The 26,605-nt window shown below is 37.4% G+C and overlaps 1 protein-coding gene across 1 annotated transcript in view; it reads right to left on the reverse strand.

Annotated features, from left to right (window-relative positions):
• DYNC2H1 (dynein cytoplasmic 2 heavy chain 1) overlaps positions 1-26,605 on the reverse strand; it is a 169,158-nt gene that overhangs the window by 71,280 nt on the left and 71,273 nt on the right. Inside the window, exons 67-75 of the mRNA XM_065678686.1 lie at positions 26,430-26,549; positions 23,950-24,084; positions 22,953-23,096; positions 21,190-21,279; positions 17,302-17,367; positions 15,108-15,158; positions 8,656-8,733; positions 7,372-7,503; positions 5,394-5,466 (exon numbers count right to left, since the gene is read on the reverse strand). Coding sequence (XP_065534758.1) covers positions 5,394-5,466; positions 7,372-7,503; positions 8,656-8,733; positions 15,108-15,158; positions 17,302-17,367; positions 21,190-21,279; positions 22,953-23,096; positions 23,950-24,084; positions 26,430-26,549 — 889 coding nt within the window. The remainder of the gene's footprint in view (positions 1-5,393; positions 5,467-7,371; positions 7,504-8,655; positions 8,734-15,107; positions 15,159-17,301; positions 17,368-21,189; positions 21,280-22,952; positions 23,097-23,949; positions 24,085-26,429; positions 26,550-26,605) is intronic.

Raw genomic sequence — 26,605 nt, forward strand, 5'->3', positions numbered from 1 at the left:
AATTAGAATTATTATGGAAATAAAGTGACTACACAGGATGGAGTGCTTCACTGACCACTTTTAGAGATTATCTAACTGAACATACAATGTTATGTTCAATGGAGACGATAAAACTGGTCCTAAAATGAGAAATAAATCTTTTCAACATGCAGGTAGAGTCACCGTATATTGTGAAGAAAAAGACACAACCACCAAAACGGTGCCTGTACTTCCAGCTTGACAGGCATACATTGAAGTCTTTATTTAGAATGCAGTCTTCAAGAAAAATAACGAAAAGAGAAAAGCTGGAAAGTAAGAATACAAAAAGCTATGCTATTTGCTAAAACTGCAGTGTGCATGTTCATATGCAGAACTTCTCTCCTGTATTATCCTCAGAGCCTTAATTACTAGACTTTGACTTTACACAGTTCTTAGTACTACAACTACTTTAGTATATTATTTCCTTTCACATACAAGTTAAATGTCTAGAATGTTGACCTAGTATGGACAAGGCATTTGTACACAGGCTCACAGCTATGTGTATAAGTGCATCATAAACAGCGTTAATTACATATTTAAATGCAGATTTATACTGGTCCTTAAGTAGTAAAGCATTAGGTGGAGTGGGAAATTACACCATAAAGCAAGACAGAAGAGCCCAAATCAGTGACATCTATGCCACACTGACTAAAAGATGCAACACACATTTCCTTGAGGGCACGCTCTGCTTTCATACTTGAGCTATTATCTCCACATGGAACAATACCGTATTATTTAAACATAGGAGGTAAAGTTGCCTAAGGTTACTGGATTCTCTCTATGTATCTGTACACAGACTCTAACGGATACAACTAGACAGATAAAATCACTACCAATCAAAATGCTTTAAAAATAATTTCAACACGGCTAACATTGGAAAATATTTTCATTACATTCATTAGGTGTGCAGAGGTAATAGAAGCTGAGGTAAATATACAAACAAGGCCATAAGGCAATTGATACAGTCAGATCCCTTGATGAGCTCTTCTGCTCACTGCCAACAAGCCCTAAACCATAGAAGATCCATAAAATGGCACTGAAATTAAAGTAGGGCTGTTCAGTGCTGGACTGAAGCATGCTCAGTGAAGAAGACTCTTCAGGGACACTTATCTGTCAGAATCTCAAAAAAGTCTGACAAACATCTGCAACTTGTTTCTCTCAATGAATCCTGTATTGGCCAAATTTGGATGCATTTTCAGAAGTCCTGAAAAGAGCATACACTTTGAATGAAATCTGCCCAGAATACTGCTTTCCAGCCATTTCTCCAAACTGAGGTTATACTAACATTTTTTACAAATACAAACTACTCCAGATTTAACATTCCCTTCACTAACATAATAGATGGAAATAGCTAAGCTATTGGCGAAAATGGTAGAAAGACAACAGACATGTTAGCTAAGAAAATAAAACAAATTTTATGTATAACTACAGATTGACTTGGTTTTTTTTCCAAGTACAGTCATAATTTAAGCTACTGGAGTCTAAGCAGTAAAAGAAAAATATCAAGAAGTAGAACATGACAGCATTCTGTAAGGTAAGAATGATTATTTTAGTTAAAGTTTTTATGAAAGAGTGTTTACAATACTGAAAATGGTAAACAATATCATGTCTATAATTAGGAAAATCTAGCATGAAATATTTGTTTTTGTTGGTGAAGTACTTGTGATACCTTGCACCTCTTCCTTGAGGTGCAAGGAAGAGGTACTTCTGATGTATTCCGATATCTGGGCTATAAAGCACTGTCTTGTTCCTTAAGCATGTTTCATCTCATCAAACCACCCTCTACTGAGCTGTATTCACTGTTGAAATATCAAAATTTAATTGCTTCCATATTAATTTGACATATTACATAAAGCACTATTACAATGTAATCAGTAGCTACATAAGCAATAAAGATATATTTAGAATCTTTACACCAAATTTTAGATCAAAATTTGATTAAAAGTAAGGCTTTGGAAAGGTAAATTTTAAGTTTTATTAACTTTTATTTCAGTGAAGAAATTTTTTAAAATCTTCGCTACTGCTTCGAATCCTATGAAAGATGGAAAAAATGAAAAATATTTGTTGAAGTCAACAGGCAGCAAGGATGCAAAAACTAAATGAAGATATCTTTCTGACCACTCATTAACACTGTGCAATGGGTATCGTGCAATGCTGCAGATATTTGTTATAACATGGAAATGCAGAACAGATTTACAAAGTCATGTAAGGCAAATACATTGAGTCTTTTAGTGTGTTACCACTTCCAGCTGAGAAACCCTGGAGATGCAAAAAACACTGGTTACTGCAAAAAGTTTCGCTATAGGCTTGCAATGTGCTTATACTCTTGGCACTGACATTTACTATTTGTCACTGACAAAGACAGTAACACACTAAACAGACCTCTCTTCTTCACCTCTTCAGTCATCAAGTTCCTATATTTAAGATTGCTTTGCTGCTACAAACAGATGCATGGAATATACTACAGGCAATATAAACCAGAGACTGCTGTACTTCTAGTGCTAGCAGAAGGCACACAGATTTCTGAGATGCTTAATTAAATTAGGAGTTTTGATATCCTACAAAACTCTATGTTAACTTGGGACTACTGCTTGGCCTCACATTAAATGGGGAATAGATGGATGCCTGTACACCTGCAACTTAAATTATTGTAACAACATTTATGACAATGATGCTAAACTTAGGTGTAATTGTAAATGAGTAACAGCCAAGTAAAATGTATTGTGGTAGTCTTGAGATGCACCACTTAGAAAATTAATACAGTATAAGTTTTCTTCCATAAACCAGTTTGAATTTACAGAAATTTGGACCCAGTGTTTATTAAAAGCACAGCTATGCTAAAGGTGCCTTTTTTTTTTTCTTAAGAAGCTCAACAGAAATGAATTCTAGAAAAACCACAATACAGATACAGCACTGTCTATTCCTGGCCATTACAACCAGGATTACATTTACAGAAAAGAAAATAAGGACTCCATGGTTTTCAGAGTAAATCAATACGCACTCATATTGCAGCTAATAACTATGCAGTCAGTGTGGGAATTCTAACATACTTTTCTGCCTGAATGTTCCATTCTGATAGAATTTCTTAAATCTCACTATCCAAAATTACATCCTGACATGAGAAGAAAAAGCAAATGTGAGAGCAAATAAGCTTTCAGTTATGTCTGGGGGGAGGGAACGAAGGGGAAAAAAGAAACACCTGACATATAAATACAAATTCGGCACAGGGTGCAGACTTTGTGGTTTTTATAAACTGATGAAGTTTCCATAAAAATCAATGAACAACTTTTCACAAAACTTCTCTACAGAAGTCAATGAATTAAAACCAATTTACAGCAGCTGGAACTTGAACTCAAAGTGCTTGTTAAAATTCCTTCTGTTGGTGATCTGTCCACAGAGAAACAATGTACAAAAAAATCAGTAAATGTATTATTGCCATTAACAATTCCAATACAGAAAGCAGGAAAGATTATTTTTTTAATTATTATTTTTGCAAGTAATTTTATTTTGGCCTAGATGCAGCCCAATGAACTCTGGTCTACATTACAGAAAAATCACTGCTCATAGCTGCTGTCCCATAGTGGCACAAGAGCAGGAAGCTCCCTTTTGCTACACCATTTTCCTAACAAGATGCACATCAGTATAGCATGTAAAGTAAAATAATAAGCATACTTGGGTGCCCACAAAATACATTTATAGAAAACTCTTATAAACTTTATCTTCAAAAGAAGTTATTTTATATATTTTATTTATATTTTATATATTTTTATTTATATATTTTATTTATATTTTATATATTAATCCTCCTTCATAAACACATTTACAAATACATGTAAAAAATGAAAAAAGGAAAAAAAAAAACAAATAACTAACCACCATATCTGGATAAAACAGAAACAGAAGGCTTTCTTGTTGGGTATTACGGCTCTTTTGGAACTCATTTTTTTCACAGGAAAATAGCTAAAGGAGATTGGAAACTTAACAGTTCCCTTTTGAACTAAGTGAAACACTTGCCATTTGATTCTAACAGGCAGGGACATTGTCAGTGGGGCACCCATACACTCACCATGATGAAAGTACCTTCTGTACCTGCTAATAACATTTGACAGAGCAGGTTAACGTTACTTCTTAAAATACTGGCCATGGTGGGAGACATGGAACCAATTTTTATTCAGATGTAAAGCCCACAAGCAGAGCATAAGGAGGAAGTAAGATAAACTCTCACCCAAATGTCCTTAAAAATGTAAGAATCAGAGACCTAAATTTATACCTAATCTTATAGTAATAAGAAGTGATATGTATGTTGAGAACGTAAAATTGTCACAGTCATGTTTATGTAACTCATCCATCACGTTATGGTGCAAAATCACCCATCTCAAGATCATTCAAACTGCAGATCTTCTCAAGCACTGGAAATACACAAGTCTAGATGTATTACTTTGGCAGCCAGCGAGTCAATTTTCCAGGTTCACTTCCCACCATATTAAGAACAGCCTTTGTCACTTACACTTAAGATCATTAGAATCTCAATCTTTCCTTTCTGTTAATCCCACTTCTGTGGGATTAAAAGCCACATTAAAAACAACAAATTGGTTGGTTTTACCAATTAGATTTTAATGTGGTTTTACTGTGGTTTTACCACATTAAAACCAACAAATTCTATCTTGCCCCTATGTAATGCCTATGGGGGTGACTTTTAAAAGTACAACGTCCACCCCAATGAGACACTCATAATTCATCTTCCATATGTGCATTTTCATTAATGGCTAAAAAATGAAGGAAGGCTTTGGTGTGCTGTATTGCAATATTTGGAACATAAGTCCCAAGCTTTAGATATAATAGAGAGGAAACAGACAGATGAGAACAAATAGACAATTACAGTATTGAATCACTCTAAATCGTCTGTATTTCCTTATATTATCATCCTAGAGACTAACAAAAATAACTGACAATACGAAATAATCTTTTGAGATCCAACTGACAAGATCTCAAACCTAATGGTTTTAAAATGGTAAATGACATTAAATAGAACAATCTTCTTGGAAAATTTCTGTCTTAGGGAAAATGCTGAAGTGTAAAACTTATAGAAAACCAGCTATCATCCTTTCTTAATTACTCCAGCATTCAAGAATTCACTAAAAGAATCTGACAGATCTTTTAATATATTTTAAATCACTATGCAACATAAATACCAAATCATTTGAAAGCACTTTTAAACAATACTTACAAAGAACAAAATCAGCAAATTCATTTACAGCATATTTTCAAATCCTAAAATTTTTTATACCATAAGAACTATAAAATAGGAGAGAAAACGGACCAAAACCATTATTTAATTGTTGTGTGGAAACTCCTTGGGGAAAAAAATAACTTACCTAGGGTTTTACATGCAAAAAGAGCCATGGCACTCTGTAGCCTGTCTGGTCGGACAGCCTGGACCACAAGTACCTTCAAATAAAATACATTCAGAGGAGATGCGTTTCTAAAGGTATATTGTGACAATTTTAAAAGTAAGACTTTTCTAAGAAGGCTGAATTATTTAAAATTCTCTTCAGAACAAAGTTATGTTCTCTGAATAGCTATCTGATCAATCCTTTCCAAGACTACCTAAGGTAATTGCTCTTTTGCAAGTAGATTGTCCTTTTAACAGGATCACAAGACAGATCTACCTCTAATGTCTATTTGTAAGCTGGAACTTTTTCTACACTGTTTTAGAAAAAAGCTCTGAGAGTAGCTAGAATGACAGAAAGCGAACTTAGCTTTAAACCAGTAATCTGAATTCTATACATGTATTTAGGCAGCAACATCCTAACTGGAATGAATAGCAATGTTTCTGATTTCAGCGCAGCAATACAGTAAAATAATCAGTTTTGAAGTAATTTCCTTTAGCACTCCTTTAGAGTTTCATATATAACTTCTTTCTCTGAGACACTCTGACTTTCAAACCTCCTAGTTCTGCAAATTCTTTTTACTGTTTTTCAAAAGACTACAGAACATGAACAGCTAATAAGTTCAGATACAAAATTAAGTAAGTAGTTTTCCTACCAGCAACCTCTTTTTCAGTTAACTTCATGCAAATTTTCAGTGCAGGGAACTGCAGGCAGCTAATGCAACTTCAGTAAAAATGATATGTTAAAATCGCGACATCTTCTCCTACTCCCTTCCTTGTAGATGCGTAAATGACAGTTCTGAACCTACCATCACATTCCAGTTTACAATATCTGCTATTTTGGAGGAAAAATTTAACTTAATTGAGTTTTTAAGTACTGCATTTTAAACTTGATATTACACTAAGTGTTACTTCACTATTTTTATGTTTAACATACAGTTTGAAAGAAACTAACTCACATATAGCGTATAATCAGGTAGTTTCAGTATATTTCATCAACAGAAACATCAATACTTTCTACACAAGGAACTAGATACATAATACATTGACCATTTCAGATTTATTATCCTATAAATGCAATATTTTTATGACAACATGCTGTGCTCGTAAGAATTGCTCTTCAGCGTCTCATCCAATCAAATGTAACTTGGACAAATTCCCTTCCAAAATTGTTTGTTCCTAAATTCCACACATGCTATTTTAGAAATTCTCCTCCTGTACAAAATCTCCAAATAGAGAGCCCCTAAGAGCCAATCAGCATGAAACTATATTGTCTTATACCTCTTCACTTCTTTGGCCAGGCCTTCATCTAGTATCAAGTACTTCAAATGAAAAATCATGGTACCATGTGAAAGTGAGTAACAACACCCTTTCTTCCTTAAACAAAAGAAGGATGGCACTTTCCTCTTCCAGAGTAGAAGAGATCCCAGGTGGAGGAAGGGACTTGCCTCTCTAACATTCTTGATGAGTTCTTTGATCACTAAGCTTTCAGGAATTTTTTTAACCACTATTCTATGACTACTGTTCTAAAAATCAGTGGTTGCTATTATATTTTTAGGTTTTCAGTCAGACGTGTGAGTTTGTACATTTTATGATGAACTAAATTAATGATGCTCAACAAGCTGACAAATTCTTCAGTAACAAAGCAACCATAAAAGAATTTTAATATCCATTCATGAAATTAATTCTGTGAATATTAATAAAAAGCTTGTTACCTTACAGAGTATGCTCAGCTTCAGCCAATACATCAACACAAAAACAGACTCAGATAAAAGAGAGCTAAATATGTATTACAGAAAAAAGAAAAATCCTTAGATTAAATAAACCAGTTAAGCTGTAAGACAATGAAGATACTGTCAACTGCTTATAATTCAACCAGGCCTGAAGCCTGAATTCCCAAGACGCAAAACTTACTTTCAATGCTGAACTCACAATTTTTAAATAATTTAATATTAAAAAATTACCTGCTGAAATAAGGAAATTCTTTTCACAATAGTAGGTGGGAAGTCATGTTCACACACAGAACTCTGCGAAAAAGTGTGCCACAAACCTTCATCTTCAAAGCAAAGTGTCTGATAGAGTCCTGGGAGAGAAATCTACAGAACAAATAATGTACATTTAATAATAAAGAAGAATACTCATTTTGATGTTATATATTTTAATTAATTTGCAAATACCTCTATGACCCTAAACGTATAAATACTCATGCATATCACATGACTCAATTCAATTTTATCCGCAGAGTTAGAGTAGAAAAGGGTAGGTTTTAAAATTAACCATTTGTTTACCTGTTCAATGGAAATGCTGTCTCTGTTTGCTCTATATTTTTGTTTTTAAAACTCTAGGCTCTTTCATTTTAAAATTTAGGCTCTACCCAATTGTAATCCTTTCTTTTAAACATGACTAGATTCTTTTTCTATCATTACATACTACTGATTCACCCAGTTACTCACTTTCTGTTTGTTTTTAAAACCCCTAACAATCATGATTGCCACACCATTACTGCAATTCTGCTGATCCCTGGTGAAGAGACATGAAAAATAATGAACTCTGGGTTTAGCAGCAGAAGTCCTTGCCAAAGACTTGTCAATGTTTCCTTTCTTGATGCTGAACTAAATGCAGAAGAGCCTAAGACAGAATTTCAAAGACTAGCATTTTCATTTAGCTCCCTTCAAGATCAGAGGACTTCAACATTAACTGTTGCAGGGTGAACCAAAGCAAGACAGTGTTTTTTGGTTTAGTTTGAAATTACTTGATCTGAGTAATAACAAACAAAAATACCTTTAAAGATGGGTATGGAAAACTGGCAAGTAGAAACGTTATTTCGAACTAAAAGTATACGGCTTTTAATACAATATGAAGTGATTTGTGGAAGTTATTATATAAGAGAAACCTGCAACTTGAATATTCCTTGCAATTTTTCTTCTGTATATTTTTCTAAGAATTTTTCTAAGAAATTGTAGAGCCTTGGGTAGGATTAGAGTATTTTCTCATCTCAGTAGATGACAGGTTCATTCACATGCATTGAAGTGCACTGTTAGATGAGGTAAAGATGTACATGCAAAAGGCTCAGAAAAATGAAAGGTGGGTATATGTTCAGCCATGGTTTCTGGAAGATAGAATAAACCGTTTAAAATAACAAAATACTTCCACCTAGTAAATACATATTTGAGTATTCACGTCCAAATTACAATTTGCTAAAACCAAAGGTCTTTTAAGTTAAATTCAACCCACCACATGATGTATACCTTCAAAGATGCTACTGCCCAGACTCGGTCTTGTTCTATCCAAGAAGGAATCTGGTCACGAACACTTCTTTGTGAATCCTTATTCAAAAATACAAAAATTACACAAATTTTTGTGAAACACTATATTCAGTAATAAGAGTGCAAACCCCATGTTTTTAATGAAAATAGCATTCACAACTGGATACTTTCTGTTGTCTTTTGCGAAATTCATAAATGGTATAACAAAACAAAAGCTACCAATGATTTAAATTTTGAGATATACTGTTCATATAAACACTTGCTTAACCACTTGAGCCTGAAAATATTTAAAGCACCTGCATGACACACTCAACTCTAAGTATTCTTTTCCATATGCACTCTGAGCAAGTGACTTAAAAAAAATAACTCCATTGCACACATTTGCAGCCATGAAGAAGATGGTTCTTTACACAAAAGCAATTCTGGGGTAATTGACCAGGCAAGCATCACTTTTGAACATCTCTGCACTGGTACAGTTTAGTCACAGCTCTATTTTTCTACTTCTTAGATGTCAAGCATGGAGAAAATTCTAAAGATGAACAACATGGCTTAAGCTCCTGTGGAATCTCTGTATTCATTACATTATTTTTTAAGAAAGAACCTTACAGTACCCATTAACAAGTCTGGAAGTCTCTGCCTGAAAAGGTACTTGGATCTCTCAAACACTGAGCATCTTTAACAATAATCTTAAATGTTCAGTAGAATAAAGGAAAGCTTTCTTGTGAAAAGATATCTCAGCCAGGAGTTATAAAGTCTGAGAAAGACAAGAGTAGGAAACTCGAAAGCAATTGTAGGAATAAACTTGAAATGGGTCTGCAATATACTTTCCACTTAGAAGTGGGGTTGAATCAAGTATGTCGCCATTCTTTCCAAAATATATGGGTTGTGTGTTAGGTGGAGTAGAGGTAGGGCTGGTGTTAAATTCCATTATACAATCAGGTCTCAGATAGCTTGAAAATATGTACACCAATGAAATATTTGAAAATCACCAAACTCATTGATGTTTAATCAAATTTCAAGGATTCCATTAAGAGATGAAGAGGGACTTCTATGTTCATACTGAACCTGTAGAGTCATATAAGTGCTAGAGAAACTGAGGATTTAAGAAACCAGCTATTTAAGTAAGAAAACCTGAGTAATATATTGTGTTTAAAGCAACTTGCGAATCCTGCCAGCACGCATGTGAACACAGTGCCACTAATATTCTAAAAACAAGGTACTCACACTGTTCATTGTCTTGTACCACTGGCTGTACAAGGTACTCTGACAGACACCTAAACAAGGCTAACCATTAAAATTTATTCTGAATTATGAAAACTGCAGCTGAGCATGATGCAAATGAGATAGCATCACCCTGAATGAAGGTCAGCAAAGTAGAGGCAAAGACTGAGCCCACAACTCCTGATTGGGCTCATGTTTCATAAAAATACTTTCCTTTGTCAAAATACTTGGTTCAAAGAAGGGCTACAATGGATAAGACTACAGAAAGCTTTTTTCCTCTACTTCTTTCCACTGGAAGATTTTTTTGAAAGTATACAGATTCAATTACAGACTCAATTGCTGAGGTGAGCAGCTCGAGAGAGGACGCCTTCAACACCGGAGTGGGGGAGAGATCAGCGTCCAGGAGCCTCAACTCAGAGCGGCCAGAGCTACCGAGGGAGCTTCAAGTCCTCGACAGGACCTGCCCAGGAGCCGGCAGCTCCACTGACATGAGCAGCTGACTCACAGGGAGCTGAGCCAGGAGCAGCGGCACCAGCCCTGAGTGGTTAAAAACCTGCCCTAGGGAGCGCGAGCGACCAGGAGCGCGGTGTGGTAGTTTGCGCGGTCAGGCGAGCGGGATGGTGAGCACCCGTTGTATGACCAGGGCCCTGTCTGGGAGCTCTGCTCTTGCGGCCCCGGCAGTGGCCAGCGTAGGCACCCAGACAGAGCCGATGAGAGGGGAGGCTGCAGTGCAGAGCTCGCAGTGTAGAGAGTGCCTGCACTGGTCTGGTGAGGGAAAGGTGCACGATGGGCAGGGCTGCACTCGGTGCTCCCTGGTGGAGGCCCTCCCGCAGCAGGTGGCTGAGATGTGGGATGCTATTAACGGGCTGCAAGATGTCAGGGTAGCTGAGAGGAAGCGGGGCTGCTTGCTCCAGCCCCACATTGTGCAGGGGCCTCAAGCTTCCCCTCCAGATCATGAAGGAAAGAAGGAGGCCACCAACCCGGGAAGTTGGCAATTAGTGACAAAAAAAATAACAAAAGAAGGAGGAAAAGGACAATTAAAGGCAAGGGGCTTCCTCCTAAATCTGTTGTCCCCACGCAGAACCGCTTTGCTGTCCTGCAGTAGACTAACGAGGAAACGCACTTGCACCACAAACAGCCGGATTATGCACAGGTAAAGATCTCCACTGGCACTACAAAGAAAAAGCAGCGGGTCATAGTAATAGGAGACTCTACTTTGAAAGGGACAGAAGCACTTGTCTGTCAGCCTGACCCCGTCTCAAGGGAGGTGTGCTGCCTACCAGGGGCACGGATCAGGGATGTTACAGAGAGGCTGCCTGCTCTAGTAAGTTCCATGGACTATTACCCACTCCTGGTGATCCATGTGGGTGCTAGGGATATAGATACTAGTAGACTGGGGACCATAAAGAAAGACTACAGAGCCCTGGGAGAGGTGGTTAGGGGCTCCGGTGCTCAGATAGTCTTTTCGTCAATTCTCCAGGACACAGGGGAGGACCAAAAAAAAGCTAGGAGGATTGGCCAGGTTAATAAATGGTTAGAATGGTGGTGCCATAGTCAGGGGTTTGGGTGTCTTGAACACGGGACTGAAGTTTGTAGGCCAGGTCTACTGAGGGCTGGTGAAGATGGTTGATAAAGAAGGGGAATAGCAGTTTTTGGTAGGAGTCTTGCCAGACTGATCAAGGAGGCTTTAAACTAGATGTGTTGGGGGAGGGGAGCATCATTCCATCCCAACACACCCAGTCAGTTGCCAGCACCTATAATAAATGCTCGAACAATGTAGATATATTCCAGCTGCTCCAGCCAATGAGCCAGCTTCATTTGGAGCTCGGCTCAGATGCCTCTATACAAACGTCCCTAGCATGGGGAACAAACAAGAGGAATTAGAGATGTGTGCACGTCTACGGGGGTATGATATAATAGGCATCACAGAAACATGGTGGGATGGCTCCTATGACTGGAGTGTTGGAATGGAAGGTTACAGGCTCTTTAGAAAAGCAGGCCTGGCAGGCAGGGAGGGGGAGTTGCCCTTAATGTTAGGGATAGGCTGGAGAGTATGGAACTCTGTCTGGGGACAGGTGAGCAGTTTGCAGAGAGTTTGTGGGTCAGGGTTAAAGGGAAAACAGCCGTGGGAGACATTACTGTGGGGATCTGTTACAGGCCACCCGATCAAGGAGAACCTGTGGATGAAGCACTCTACAGACAGACAGGAAAAGCCTCACACTCACAGACCCTTGTTCTTATGGGGGATTTCAACCACCCTGACATCTGTTGGAACGATGGCACTGCACGGCACAAGCAATCCAGGAGGTTCCTCGATTGTGTGGAAGACAACTTCCTTCTGCAAGTAATAGAGGAGCCGACAAGGAGAGGTGCCATGCTTGACCTCGTGCTCATCAACAGGGAAGGGCTGGTTGAGAATGTGGTGCTCCTCTGTAGCCTTGGATACAGCGATCACGAGATGGTTGAATTTGAGATCCCCAGGACATTGAGAAGAGAGTGCAGCAAGCTCACTGCCCTGGACTTCAAAAGAGCAGACTTTGGCCTCTTCAGGAACCTGCTCAGTAAGGTTCCATGGGATATAGCCCTGGAGGGCAGGGGGGCCCAAGACTCTTGGTTGATATTCAAGGATCACCTGCTACAAGCTCAGGAGTGCTGCATCCCAACTAGAAGGAAGTGCAGCAGGAGGGCCAGGAGACCTCCTTGGATGGATATGGAGCAGCTGAGGAAAATTCAAAGGAAAAAAGAGGCTTATAAAGAGTGGAAGCAAGGACAGGCGGCCTGGGTAGAGTACAGGGATGTTGTCCGGGAAGCTAGGGACCAGCTTAGGAAGGCTAAGGCCCAGTTAGAATTAAACCTAGCCAGGGATGTTAAGGATAACAGGAAGGGATTCTACAGGTACGTAGCAAACAAAAAACAGACTAGGGACAACATAGGCCCCCTGAGGAAGCTTTCGGGAGAACTGGCTACGCAGGATTTGGAGAAGGCTGAGGTTCCTAACGACTTCTTTGCCTCGGTCTTCACTGGCAAAGGCTCTGACCGCACCACCCAGGTCTCAGAAGGTAGACACAGGGACTGTGAGAATGAAGACCTTGGGCCCACTGTAGGAGAGGATCTGGTTCGAGACCATCTTAAAAATCTGATCGCACACAAGTCCGTGGGACCTGATGGAATCCATCCGCGGGTCCTGAAGGAGCTGGCGAATGAAGTTGCTAAGCCACTGGCCATCGTATTTGAAAAATCATGGCAGTCAGGTGAAGTTCCCAACGACTGGAAAAAGGGAAATATAACCCCCATTTTCAAGAAGGGGAAAATGGAAGACCCGGGGAATTACAGACCAGTGAGTCTCACCTCTGTGCCTGGTAAAATCTTGGAGCACATTCTCCTTGAAGGCATGCTAAGGCACATGAAAAACAACAAGGTGCTTGGTGACAGCCAGCATGGCTTCACTAAGGGGAAATCCTGCCTGACCAATTTGGTGGCCTTCTATGATGGGGCTACAGAACTGATGGACAAGGGTAAAGCAGCTGATGTTATCTACCTGGACTTGTGCAAAGCGTTCGACACTGTCCCACACGACATCCTTCTCTCTAAATTGAAGATATATCAATTTGATGGATGGACCACTCGGTGGATAAAGAACTGGCTGGACCGCCGCACACAAAGAGTTGTGGTCAATGGCTCGATGTCCGGCTGGAGACCTGTAACGAGTGGTGTCCCTCAGGGATCGGTGTTGGGACCAGTCTTGTTTAACATCTTCATCGCTGACATGGACAGTGGGATTGAATGCGCCCTCAGCAAGTTTGACGATGACACCAAGCTGTGTGGTCCAGTTGATACGCTGGAGGGAAGGGATGCCATCCAGAGGGACCTTGACACGCTTGTGAGGTGGGCTGATGCCAACCTCATGAAGTTCAACCATGGCAAGTGCAAGGTCCTACACCTGGGTCGGAGCAATCCCAGGCACAGCTACAGACTGGGCAAAGAAGAGATTCAGAGCGGCCCTGCAGAGAAGGACTTGGGGGTGCTGGTCGATGAGAAAATGAACATGAGCCGGCAGTGTGCGCTCGCAGCCCAGAAAGCCAACCGTATCCTGGGCTGCATCAAAAGGAGCGTGACCAACAGGTAGAAAGAGGTGATCCTGCCCCTCTACTCTGCTCTTGTGAGATCTCACCTGGAGTATTGTGTGCAGTTCTGGTGTCCTCAACAGAAAAAAGACAGGGAACTGTTGGAACAAGTCCAGAGAAGGGCTACGAGGATGATCAGGGGACTGGAGCACCTCCTGTGTGAAGATAGGCTGAGAAAGTTGGGGCTGTTCAGCCTGGAGAAGAGAAGGCTGCGTGGAGACCTCATAGCAGCCTTCCAGTACCTGAAGTGGGGCTATAGGGATGCTGCGGATGGACTCTTTGTCAGGGACTGTAGTGACAGGACAAGGTGTAACGGGTTCAAACTTAAACAGGGGAAGTTTAGATTGGAGATAAGGAGGAAATTCTTTCCTGTTAGGGTGGTGAGACACTGGAATTGGTTGCCCAAGGAGGTTGTGAGTGCTCCATCCCTGGCAGTGTTCAAGGCCAGGTTGGATAAGCCTTGGGTGAGATGGTTTAGTGCGAGGTGTCCCTGCCCATGGCAGGGGGGTTGGAACTAGATGATCTTGAGGTTCTTTCCAACCCTAACTATTCTATGATTCTATGATTCAATAGAATTGAGAGACACTTTGTAAACTACAGCATGATTGATCAGGCATGCAACAGAAGCTTCCTAAACTAGCTCTGTCACCTAGGAAAACATATAAATACGTCTCCAGATATAGAACTCTGAAGCTGGGGAAAAAAGCATGTTGAAGTTAGCAAAGTGTGTGGACTAACATACAAAAAGTACAACTCATATATAATATCAGGAGAAAGAGGGATTCAGAAACACTGATTTTAGCTACAGAAGATGGCTTAAAACCTCAAACATACACTGAAAAAAGAAATTATAATCCTGGCAGCAGAAAAAGAGGAAAAAAGCAACAAAGGCAAAAAAATTATGGAAATTGGAAAAACAGTAGTGATGTTCAAAAAGTTTTTACATTTTTGTATGACTCTGTGAGAAGTTACTTGTTCTTTTGAGGTATGAATACAATTAATTAAACTATATAGCAAGAATACAACCTTAACTTTTCAGTATTTAAGTAAATGCTCCTTTTTCAAGATACACAAATAAATGTAGCTTACTGATTTTCTTATGGTATCTCCAATGATCACACCTGTAAAGGTCTCCCATTCCTACGGGGAATAAATGAACTCTGTAAGTCACAAGTCATCTTTTAAGTATAGAAATTAATAGGTAATAGGATATAGGCAAAACAGAAAGATAAACAAATTAAAGCCTAGATTCTGAAAGAGCTATAAGACATTTTTAAAACTCTAGTTAATATACTACCAGTATGTAATTCCTTATGAACAATACAAGCTAAGCGACTGCAGTGCTTTATAAGAAAAAGAAACAAAAGGAGAAGCCCTATTCATAGCACCCACAGCTCCCACCCAGACTGCTAACTATAGACTAGGAAGAAACAACATAGGTGGCTGGAAAGGACACACTGCCTAATAGAGCATCAGCAGCCCACATACAACAGATAATTACAGAATCCATGTTTTAACAGTGTTTCATGTTATAGCATCCAAATGATGCAGTTATTAGAACAGGAGGAATACTTAATAGATTGGTATTATGAATACATTGATTGCACTAAGTTGAATTTGTATATGATTAAACCTTTTAGACTTGGTATTCAAAACTAGGAAGACGGGTTTTAATCATTTTAAGACAGATTAGATCAGTATTTAAAAACATACTACAAACGACATAATCTTATATTTGGAGGCAATAAGAAATATACTGAAAAGACTTCATAAATACCGAGATTTTATATAATATCTATAATTCTGTGATAAAGAACTTTTTTTTAATTGTTAAAGACAATGGTAACATTCCAAATGAAAAGGTCAGTCAACTAGTACTACTCTGATACAGACTAAAGCATAGCTTTTTGGACCCATCAAATTCTCTCAATCACAAACTGATGCTTCTTTCCCAATTACAAAGAGAATGTTCATGCACTAAAAAATTCATGCAGGCTTCCCAGTTTTAAAACCAGAAATCATGCAGTATTTTTATGAAGGAAAGAAAAAGTATAATATGCAGAGACATGTAAAAGTACCTCAGAAAAATCTATACATATTGATTCAGAAAGAGAATATCTCTACTAAGAGCCAAGGCATTCTACACTATAATGTAAAGTTGTACTACAAATTTCTCATCACTACACAAAAAATTGGTAAGCGCAGAAGGTTGAACTCTTTTGAGACAGGGACTTAGAATACTAAATTCCCTACAAGCATGATAAGAAGCTTCTAGCCTCATATTAACTGCTTTAAAAGAAATTACTTTAAAAAAATGACCACTTCAGCTTCATTTTCCTCAATAAATATTTTACACAAGCACTCGTCTTAACAATTTCATTAAAATAAGCTCCACCTTTCAGAGAAGTAAGAAATTTATTGGTATTATTTGCCTGTTTTAATTCTTGAGTACCCACATACTGCAGTAATTACATGTAACGTAGATTAAGTTGTTTAAGAGCTCTAACAGTACTACGCTTTCAAAAATGTAAACTATTAAAGGATGAGTTCATCATTCCTCTCAAAGCTAGGCCACTATGGCACAAAGAATCAAATACTTAATTGGCCAGAGAACATAAGAAGGACACTCTCTGTACAGTGCATTCTTGGACATACTACTGCAAACAAGTACACTAATGATCACTGGTTCAGGAATATCTTAAACACTGAAGAATCAATGTCTGAAATGCACAAAAGATAACATCATTGCTTCACCTTCCAGGAAGACTCCTCTCTTTAAGTGTCTTCAAATGCAGGTTGCAGTATCAGACTTTTAATTAACTTCTCCCTAGGTCTTGCACTCCTTTTCTGCATTTCAATACCAAGGTAACACTTGGCCACAGTGCAATAGGTGTGTATCCATCACTTTACTTATAAAGAAATATCCATATTTAACTGGAAGAATGGATAAATGTCTGGTGGCCACATGATGGCAGGAAACACTGATACAGTGCCTGAGAAAAACTGCAAGAACCCTCCATAAACATCTTTTTCTGACCCTTATTTAAAAGGCAACTATATACCTACCTTTTCATGGTAATCTTCACTTTGAAACTAATAAATATAATGTTGACATCCAAAAGTAACTATCATACAAAAATAGTGGCATATATATCTAAAATCCCAAGTCCTACACTTACTGACTTTACTTAAAACTTTATAACTCTTCATATTAAATTTATATATTTACTCTTCATATTAAATTTAAGTAAATCACTTGGGGATTTTCTCCTCTGGCACTTACATTCTCCTGAAAAAGTTCAGGGTGCATTCCTCGTACAAAATGCAGAGCAAACATTAGCTGATCAGCCTGAAATAAAAGCGGTAAAAATGTATTTATATGTTCATAAAAATTTACTTTTCTGCTTTTTTTTATAAGTAAAAAAAAAATTAATCAAATATTTCTAATTCCATAGTACTGACATAATGACACATATGCTAATTCAAAATTGCTATACCTCTGCAACTTAGATACAAACACTAATGCAAACTCTGTATCTAAGTACATCTAAATTCCAGTGGAGAAGAAAATAATGGTACTTGTAATAAAGCAAATATACTGAACGGTATCCATTATTTTTTAAACTGTGCATAGGAAACACTTGAAATCTTATAGCAAATTTTTGAAACAGAATTTTGGAGAAAAACAGAAACAAAAACAGAAAACCAAAACAGATAAAAAAAAAAACACTGTAAACTGCTGACTTTTTTCCCAGGTCTGCTGCATCACTTCTGTTCACTGTTGGAACAAGTCCAGAGGAGGGCCACGAGGATGATCAGGGGACTGAAGCACCTCCCGTATGAAGATAGGCTGAGGAAGTTGGGGCTGTTCAGCCTGGAGAAGAGAAGGCTGCATGGAGACCTCATAGCAGCCTTCCAGTATCTGAAGGGGGCCTATAGGGATGCTGGGGAGGGACTACACATTAGGGACTGTAGTGACAGGACAAGGGGTAACGGATTCAAACTTAAACAGGGGAAGTTTAGATTGGAGATAAGGAAGAAATTCTTTACTGTGAGAGCGGTGAGGTACTGGAATGGGTTGCCCAGGGAAGTTGTGAGTGCTCCATCCCTGGCTGTGTTCGAGGCCAGGTTGGATGAAGCCTTGGGTGAGATGGTTTAGTGTGAGGTGTCCCTGCCCATGGCAGGGGGTTTGGAACTAGATTATCTTAAGGTCCTTTCCAACCCTGACTATTCTATGATTCTAAGGTGGCACCTCTTCTTTTTCTTTCAAGTGTGACATAACTGAGAAGCATAGAGCACAGGTGACAGGGAAGAATGGAAGAAAAATCAACAATGGGACTGGGTTAAGTCTGCAAAGCACAGGCATCTCAGCCAGCTGATAAACACAATGCATCTACTGTCCTATAGAAAATAATGCTATTCTTGACGATATTTGAATTTTCCACAGTGTGGTTTCCCACATGTAAGCATTCCCTTAGTGTCAGAGAATTACCAGTTTGAAGAATATTAAACTGACAAGTAAAAAAAGTAAATTGCCTGGGATTTTTCAAAAAGATACAGGACCAATTATGAAGAAGCATACTCTAGGAAATATTCCTTACGTGTTATAAGGTAAAAGATTACCTGTTTGACTAATAACTCGCTTTCTCATCTGAATGGCTATTATATTTTTGAGGACAAAATTATGTTAGAGGGCAAAATTATTCTTTGTTTTCTTTTTATTATTACTTACCTTTTTACAAGTCTGACACAAAAGTTCAGAAACAGATGTAAGAACAACACACAACAAAAACATGAAATAAGGGTGCTCTAGATGTTCACCATATACAGTAAACGTGACTTCAGCTGCATCTGCATGCGTATTTTTAACAATACTATGATTAAGTTCCAGAATTATGGTTTACTGACTGAAGGATATATGTGGCTTAGAGACCATATCCCTACTAGTTTTAATTTCCCTTGGAATGACTGACTACCAAAAGGCTATATGTAACTTAATTCATATGAGCCACAGACGCTACAAGCAGTATTTGCGTAACTGCAGAAATGCAGGATGGCAGCCACAACAAGCTCTCAGCATAGTTTGTATCTCTCTGGATACCAATACCTAAAGTTGTTGTTTGCTGCTTTAAATAGTTCTGGTTTATTAAATCTTTCAATTACAAAACCATATGGTAAAAAGTACCCCCAAAGATACAATTAAAGCATATAAAGTACATTATATTTTAATTTGGATGCATTTACTAGTGCTTTTTTTACAGGGGTAGGACTGGAGGGCAAACAGGCCCCAACTAGGAATCAGGGTCAAACTGTACAAAGCATTAAAGTTCTTTCTGTATTGATAAATAAAACACATCCATGAACCTCAAAGTGCTGCTCGAGTATGGCTGGGTATCAGTCAGTGGGTGGTGAGCAATTGTATTCTCTCCCCTTGTTATTTTCCTATATTATTGGTGGTGGTAGTAGTAGCAGTTTTGTGCGATACCTTAGTTACTGGACTGTTCTTATCTCAGCCCGTGGGGTTTACATTCTTCTGATTCTCCTTCCCATCATTCCAAGAGCGGGAGAGAGAAAGAAGGGACAGGAGTGAGAGAGTGGCTGCATGGTTCTGAGTTACCAGCTGGGCTTAAACCACAACACTAACCCAGGCCAAACCTATGACAGCAACTATTGTGACAAATTAACAGTAGAGGTGGCCATTCCCAGTGCTTCACTTCAGTTACTAGCATATATTAAGTTCATGTACACACAAACATAATTATTAACCACAGAAAGACAAACAAGACCATCCATCCCAATTCTAGAATGCTTAAAAGGGTATCAGCTATACCATTTTTGGAGACACTAAGTAAAGCCTCGGTGTTACAGGAGTCTTTAAAAATTTGCATGGATAAAAGGCAGAATTAGCAGTGCACTGCTGATGGAGTGAGGAGCTTATTCTCTCCATTAGCATCATGTATCTCACCAGAACATGATGCTAAGCTAGATGGACCATTAGTCTGAAGCTGCACAGTAACACACTTTCATTATTTTCTAAACTCCAACCTGATGATTCATAATGAAAATCTCTCCTACTAGAAATCTCCTATCTGTGCCTTGCTTTTGAAATCTTTAATATTTTCTGATATATAAAAATAGCTGCCTTCTGATATTTGAAGGATGTAATGACTTATTGGAAGGTTTCACATGCTCAGGACTTCAAACACAGATATTAAATTCTTATGAGTCTTCCATGAGAATCCACTTGGCCTTTGTTAAAACAAAGGCCTTAAAATAACCACTACTCCTGCATCCTCAATATAGTGTTGCTAAAGACGGGGGTGGGGGAAGGAGGTCCAAAATTTTCCAAGATCTCTCCATTCTCACTGATCAAACTCCAGACTTGCATGATTGTACTACTGTTCAAATCATCTGTGCAGACCTACTATGCATTCTTCAGCCTGGTACTATAAGACAAACACCTCCTGTTATGACAGCTCCACGTGGAAGTAAAAATTAAAATGGAAGGTGAAAGGCATATCTATGCTAGGTTTTCACCAGGAAGGCAAGAAGAGAAAAGCCACCCGATTCAAATACAGAGCAAAAAAGAAGCAAAAAAGAAGAACATTGTATGGAGGAACGGGGGAAAAGATAGAAACAAACAAGCCAGCAGGTAAGACATTTGAGGCAGGATGTGGAAAGAAGACTATTATGATGGGATTTTTTGGTTGCTTCTTTTAATAAAAACATTATAAAAATTAAAAAAAAAAAAAAAGAGCAAATAATCACACAAAATTGTATCACAACAGCTAGGTCAAACACTAATGGGCAGAAGTGCTAGAAATAAAAGTGTCCAGAAGACTGCAAAGCCTGGGACTGGCCAAGAAGCCAGAAAGAGGCAAAGGTGAGGAGCCAGAGGTAAAGCAGAAATAGGACTAGACTGAGAATACCCTTGTCCATTAGAAAACTGCTCTATGGAGAAATGTGCATAAGCAATCTTAATATTGTCATATCCTAATTGTTAGTACTCCTGATTTTTCATGTTATATATTGCAAGTGTGATTTTCTGCATGCATTACATATGTATTAACACACTACTTATTTGAAGTACATGAAAGCGTTTGTTGCTGAAAGAATATTTTCAAATTTAATGCACTGCATAAAAGCCAAAAAAAATCCCCCACAATCTTACCTTAAATAAACAACGACAAACATATTCATACACTGTGTGTTTCAATGAACAAATAAGCAACTTGATTCTTTCCTCAGTATTGCCTGAATCCTAAAAAGAAAGTTTGGATTTCAAAATTCATGTGGAAGTAAAAATCTTTTTATGTACCTTGTAAATTTCAGCAGAAGGACACAAACAATCTGGACTCTACATGACACTTACTAGTTCTAAAAACGTATTACTGAATTCAACTGCAGCTATCAGCAAGTAGATGATGAAATGAGAAGTTCATAATGAAGCATTGAGAAATATTTTGACTGTGAACATTTTAGAACATTTTATATATAAAATAAATACATAGATAATGAGAGGCCAGTTTCTTCTCCTAACATTAATATCATTGAAATTTCATAGTTTTCACATGGTAAAAAACTGCTTATTTATTAAATTATTATATTTAATGTTATTAAACAGGTGTGTTGACATTAAGTGTAGCTGCTAAACCTCCAGCCAAATTTGGACCAACTGAAGTAAACATTGTAGAAAATAGTAAATATACCCTGTTCTTCAAAGCTTACAGACAAAAAGACTAATTATAACAGAAGAAAATTGAAAGAAAGGATAAAACAGAATAAAATAGAAGGAAGGGGGAGGTGAGGGAAGTAACAGTTGGTATGAGATTTATCAGAGACAAGTTCCTTTCCACCATGTTGCTATTTGAAGAGATGAGTTTATAAAGAAGGAAAATCTGGATTCACAAGCTGATTCGACTAATAGCTTTCCCATGCCTAAAAGACAGCTTGGGAAAAATGCAAAATTGGATAGAGAAGCAAAAAAGAAAAAAAGGAAAGACAGCAAAAACAGAAGTTGAGCTTTAAATAGCTAACATAGTAGGCAGGAAGAAATGACATTATGAAAGAGTGTGAACGTAAGAACAAGAATTTAGAAGCTCGTGTTGTTAATAGGTAAAGAACTTTAAAGAGGGTAAGTTCTCGTAGTCAGAACCATGTTCCTGGTAATGACTGGAGCTGAAAGAAAGTTGTAAGCACAGATGCCAGAATAAAGGAGAATCTAAAAGTGACACGATGAAAGGCTGGTGAATGCCTTTTTAAAGTGGAAACAAAAAGAAGTAAGGTGAATTTTGGAGATGCTGAATAAAAAGAATATGAATCATTACTCAGTGGGAGTTTTAAATCTAAAGAATGAGGTGACAAGGCATAAATCTATAATTCTTTGCTTCTGTAAGAATATACTGACCAGCAGAATACATAAAAGTAAAAATTATGTTTTTCATAAGCCAGGCCACATGCACGCTTACAAACTGTGCAAAAAAGTAGATACATTTTTGATCTTCCTTCAGCTAACTGAATCATGTAGAAATATCTCTTTTCCTATTCTACCCTTTGTTGATAGAATTAGTGTTATTTGTGATTAGACCAGTAATTTCTTTAATTAAAGTCCTTATTAAAGTTATAAAAAACTTTGTTTTTCTTAAATCACCTTAAACAAAGAGCGACCCTGAAATTACAAATAAGAGTTACTTTGTTTTCAGTTGTCACAACAATTTTACAAATTTATATGTAACTTAAGGACATTAAAAAATCCATATGTAGTATTCTGCATATCTAAAGCACATCAGCTCAGTATTACTACTTATCATACATTTCATTGTGTTATTATTATCCATTATTTTCTAAGAATGTTCAGAGCAACTAAAAAATTCTAAGGATCAAAGCAGATTGATCCTTCTGCAGCATTAACAGCTTCAGGAAAACAGAAAATACCTGCTCGCTTTGTAGAGCCCTTTGGAAAAGTCGGAGGAAAGCCGCCAAACTAAAACGGTACATGTTATTAATTTTGGACAAGTCAGAGATAATGAAGTACATCTTGCTGGCACTCTCAGCTAACGGGAGATAGGCGTCCCTCTCCTGGGGATAAAACAAACACACTTAGATATAAACCCAGAACACTACTGCCATCTACCGGATATTCCACATTTACTCATCCCACCGAAAAAAACATTCAGATGACTCCCACTGCTTTAGAAAATGGAATCCTTTCCGATTCTTCAAGTTGAGGGCCATTCACTCAAGACTTAAACATTTTCTTTAGATTTCAAAACTGAAAGAAATGATTTTTAGAAAAAAAAAAATCTTTGAATTATGAAGAACATTTTGGAAATTAATCCCTAGAACACTGAGGTCTCTTCCCACCACAGAACATCTCAAAATTTAAAAGAAAATTTTAAACATATAAGAGCAAAGAGGAAACCCCTGCAATGTGTTACTAAAAGAGCATGTTAGATTAATAGCATCAGCAGTGATCTAAATTTTTGCAGTAGCAAGGGATATGTTAAGTAAGAACATCCATGTGAGCCACACTGTTTGCAAGAGTGTGTCTTCGGGTAATGGCTGGACTTGATGATCTTAAGGGTCTTTTCCAACCTAGTTGATTCTATGATTCTATGATAAGAGTAGATGGCAAAAATAACGTCAAAGCCCATTACTTGCCCCTAAGTCCTTGGGAAAAAATCCTTTAATTGAAACTAACAGACTTTAAATTGTGTAGTTATTCAGCATGTGTAAAGCAAAGGAATTTAATTCATGAAAATATTTTCTGTACTTGCATATCCCACGTATCTTTTACTTAAAAAAATTAACTTAGTACGTTACTGATTTTATACTCTTGTGGATATAGGAGTGTATGATCAGCATCTCTCTATATAGATGATTATTCTTAGCAGGAGAAAAACAGCAATAAAAGATCAAAGTATTCTTCTACCTTATCAAGGAAACTCTGAAGTCTGTGAGATTCAGCAAGTGATTCCTGGATGAGTGCACTACTTGCTTTAGTCTGATTCAAAGATTCAATCAGATCTTTATTTTCTAGTATATTGCCTTGTGATGTTGCAAGTGTCTGTGGAAAAAAAAAAAAATAGCCATCTATGTCACATTACAGAAACCCTGTAAAGCAACCATTTTGGAAGCTGTCCTTCTCTGAATGTATCAAGAGTATTAGAAAGCAGGTGGTTACTAGATGCATGGAAAATAAAACCTCAAGAACAAACTCCGAAAACACAGACTGCCAGGTTCTGGAACTTAAGTTGTCAGGAAGCTTTTGAGCATAATTTCTTTGATCAGAGGTTTAGCCATAATATCCCCATGATAAATAAAAATTAGGGTTATTTTTTTCTTCTATTTAACTACCAATGTAACCTGAAAATGGCTACTAGTAGTGACTTCCTGTACCCAGTCATTCATGAATTCATTTACTTCCAAAAGCATTCCAATATCCCCTATATAATTTAGTTCTCTTTTCCAACTGAGATGAATACTCACAATTACAACAATTTTGTTTTAAGAGATCCCTTTAAAATCCTTGATAATATCCTGCATTTTCCCCGAGTTCTCCTGTGCAAACAATTTCATTTCTAGTAAATAGTGGGAAAAGCTTGAATGGCTCACTATTTTTAAGGGGTTTTACTAACCTGCAGTAAATACATGTCAGTACTTTTTTTTAATTATTATTATTTTTTACAATTCTTTACAATTTTTTTTTAGTCAGACAACACCGCCATATTGGCTTCTTGTCAGTTCTGAACAACTACCTGGAGAACAGCATTTCAGGACATTTGGAAGAAGAGATTCACCAGTTAGAACAGTAAAATGCACTTTGTTCTCTAGTTGAAAAGAATTTAGGACAAGGCCAAGATCATCTGTTTTTTCAAGGAATCTGATTTTGCTATAAGGATTTATAGTGTGAGCTATGAGACAGCCACAGAATGTGTGTCTTTGTCCCAAAGCTTTCAGGAGAAAGCCAGTATAGTACTTCAGATAGCATGCTGATGTTGGTTCTGGATTAACTGGAATTTAGCTAGATCACCTCCAGCACTGACTTATTTGTGGACAAAGTCCATGTAGCACCTGTCAGTTTCCACTGAGCTTTAGGGTTTTTTTTTCCCTCAGGGTCAAACAGTATTCTGACTTCAGTGCTAACAAAAATGCCAAGGCTAAAATCAACCCCAGTGTTAACACTTGGCCACTTTTTGTTGCTGTTATTTTAGGAGCCTATTACTTGAAATTCTGCACTTGACAATTCAGACTGGACAAATGTGAAAGATTTTGGAGTTCCAGCATCACACAGAGAATCTGTTCTAAAGAATGGATGGTTTTTGCTTGCATCTCTGAACTCAGCTTCTGGCAGACACTAAGGTGCCAAAAAATGATCAGCTGTGAATATGGATTTTTTTTAGAGAACGAATTTCCCTGTGCCTGTAAGAGAAATCTGCCCCATCACAATTTTAAGTAAGATTTCAGCTTAGTATTTGTAAAACTGACTAGCTTATGTTAAGTCCATTGTTATGAATATTGAAAAGTTCTATGACTTGGCTACAGACTAAGGGTTTTGAGTCAGCAAGTCAATCTCTCTGCACCTATGACATCTTAGAAAAAAGAAGGATTTGAGAATGATTCCTATCGGCATGAAGTACAGTTCTGTGAAATACACAAAATGCAAGCAGAAAAGAAAACAGTGCCTCTTCCTTGGAAGCTACTTTTTCTTATAGAGCTGTACAAGTGTTTCCAAGCATCATTACTTTCATTAAAATAAAAAGGTAAACTGAAAATTGAGAATATTAATTGTAAATATGAGCAATCAAAATGCTAAGTATAATGAATATACAGTTCATTGCTAACAAGAAAAAACTGTGGAGGTATAAATTTCTAAATGTCTCTCTGAACAAATATTTACATTTTCTACCAGGAATTTTTCTGTCAGTTTTTTTTCCATTCACAATACAGAATAATTTCTCAACTGGGAAAACAGTCATTTAACATGATTCACAAACTTAAAAATGTGACTTCTTTTAAAACTCATAATTTGAAAAATAAATAGTTAATTTTTATCAAAACTTTCTCTTTTTTAATGCATTAAAGTTAATGACATTTCTAATCAATCTTAACAAGTCTATATCTATTCATGTGTTTAACTTTGATAATGCTTAATGTATTGAAATATTATGGTTTCATGACAAATGTACATACTTTATCTACTTCACTCTTCCAACAGGCCTAGGCAAATAATGCTTTTATTTTCTCAAACGAAAAATTCTGAGGGCTCATTATTCCAACACTCTCACTATCTTCATTCAAACACATACCAATATGGTATTTTGTATTATTTCTAATGACACCGATATGGGATTATTTTAGACCAATAGACTTTTCAGTCTAACAGATATAAAGGAGGTGAATTTATTTTACCTCCAAAAGAGATTCCTCAAGCTTAGCTAACTGTATCTTCTTATCTTCTTCTTGTTGTAACAGTTTTGTCTTCTGCTCTTCCAAATCAGGCTTTTCATGCTGAATTGTTAAAGCCAAAAGCTAAAAAGAAATGAGATTATTCAACAGGATAACAAACACTAATATTTTTAATATAT

This window comes from Lathamus discolor, chromosome 4, assembly GCF_037157495.1.
Source record: "Lathamus discolor isolate bLatDis1 chromosome 4, bLatDis1.hap1, whole genome shotgun sequence".
Lineage (NCBI taxonomy): Eukaryota > Metazoa > Chordata > Aves > Psittaciformes > Psittacidae > Lathamus > Lathamus discolor.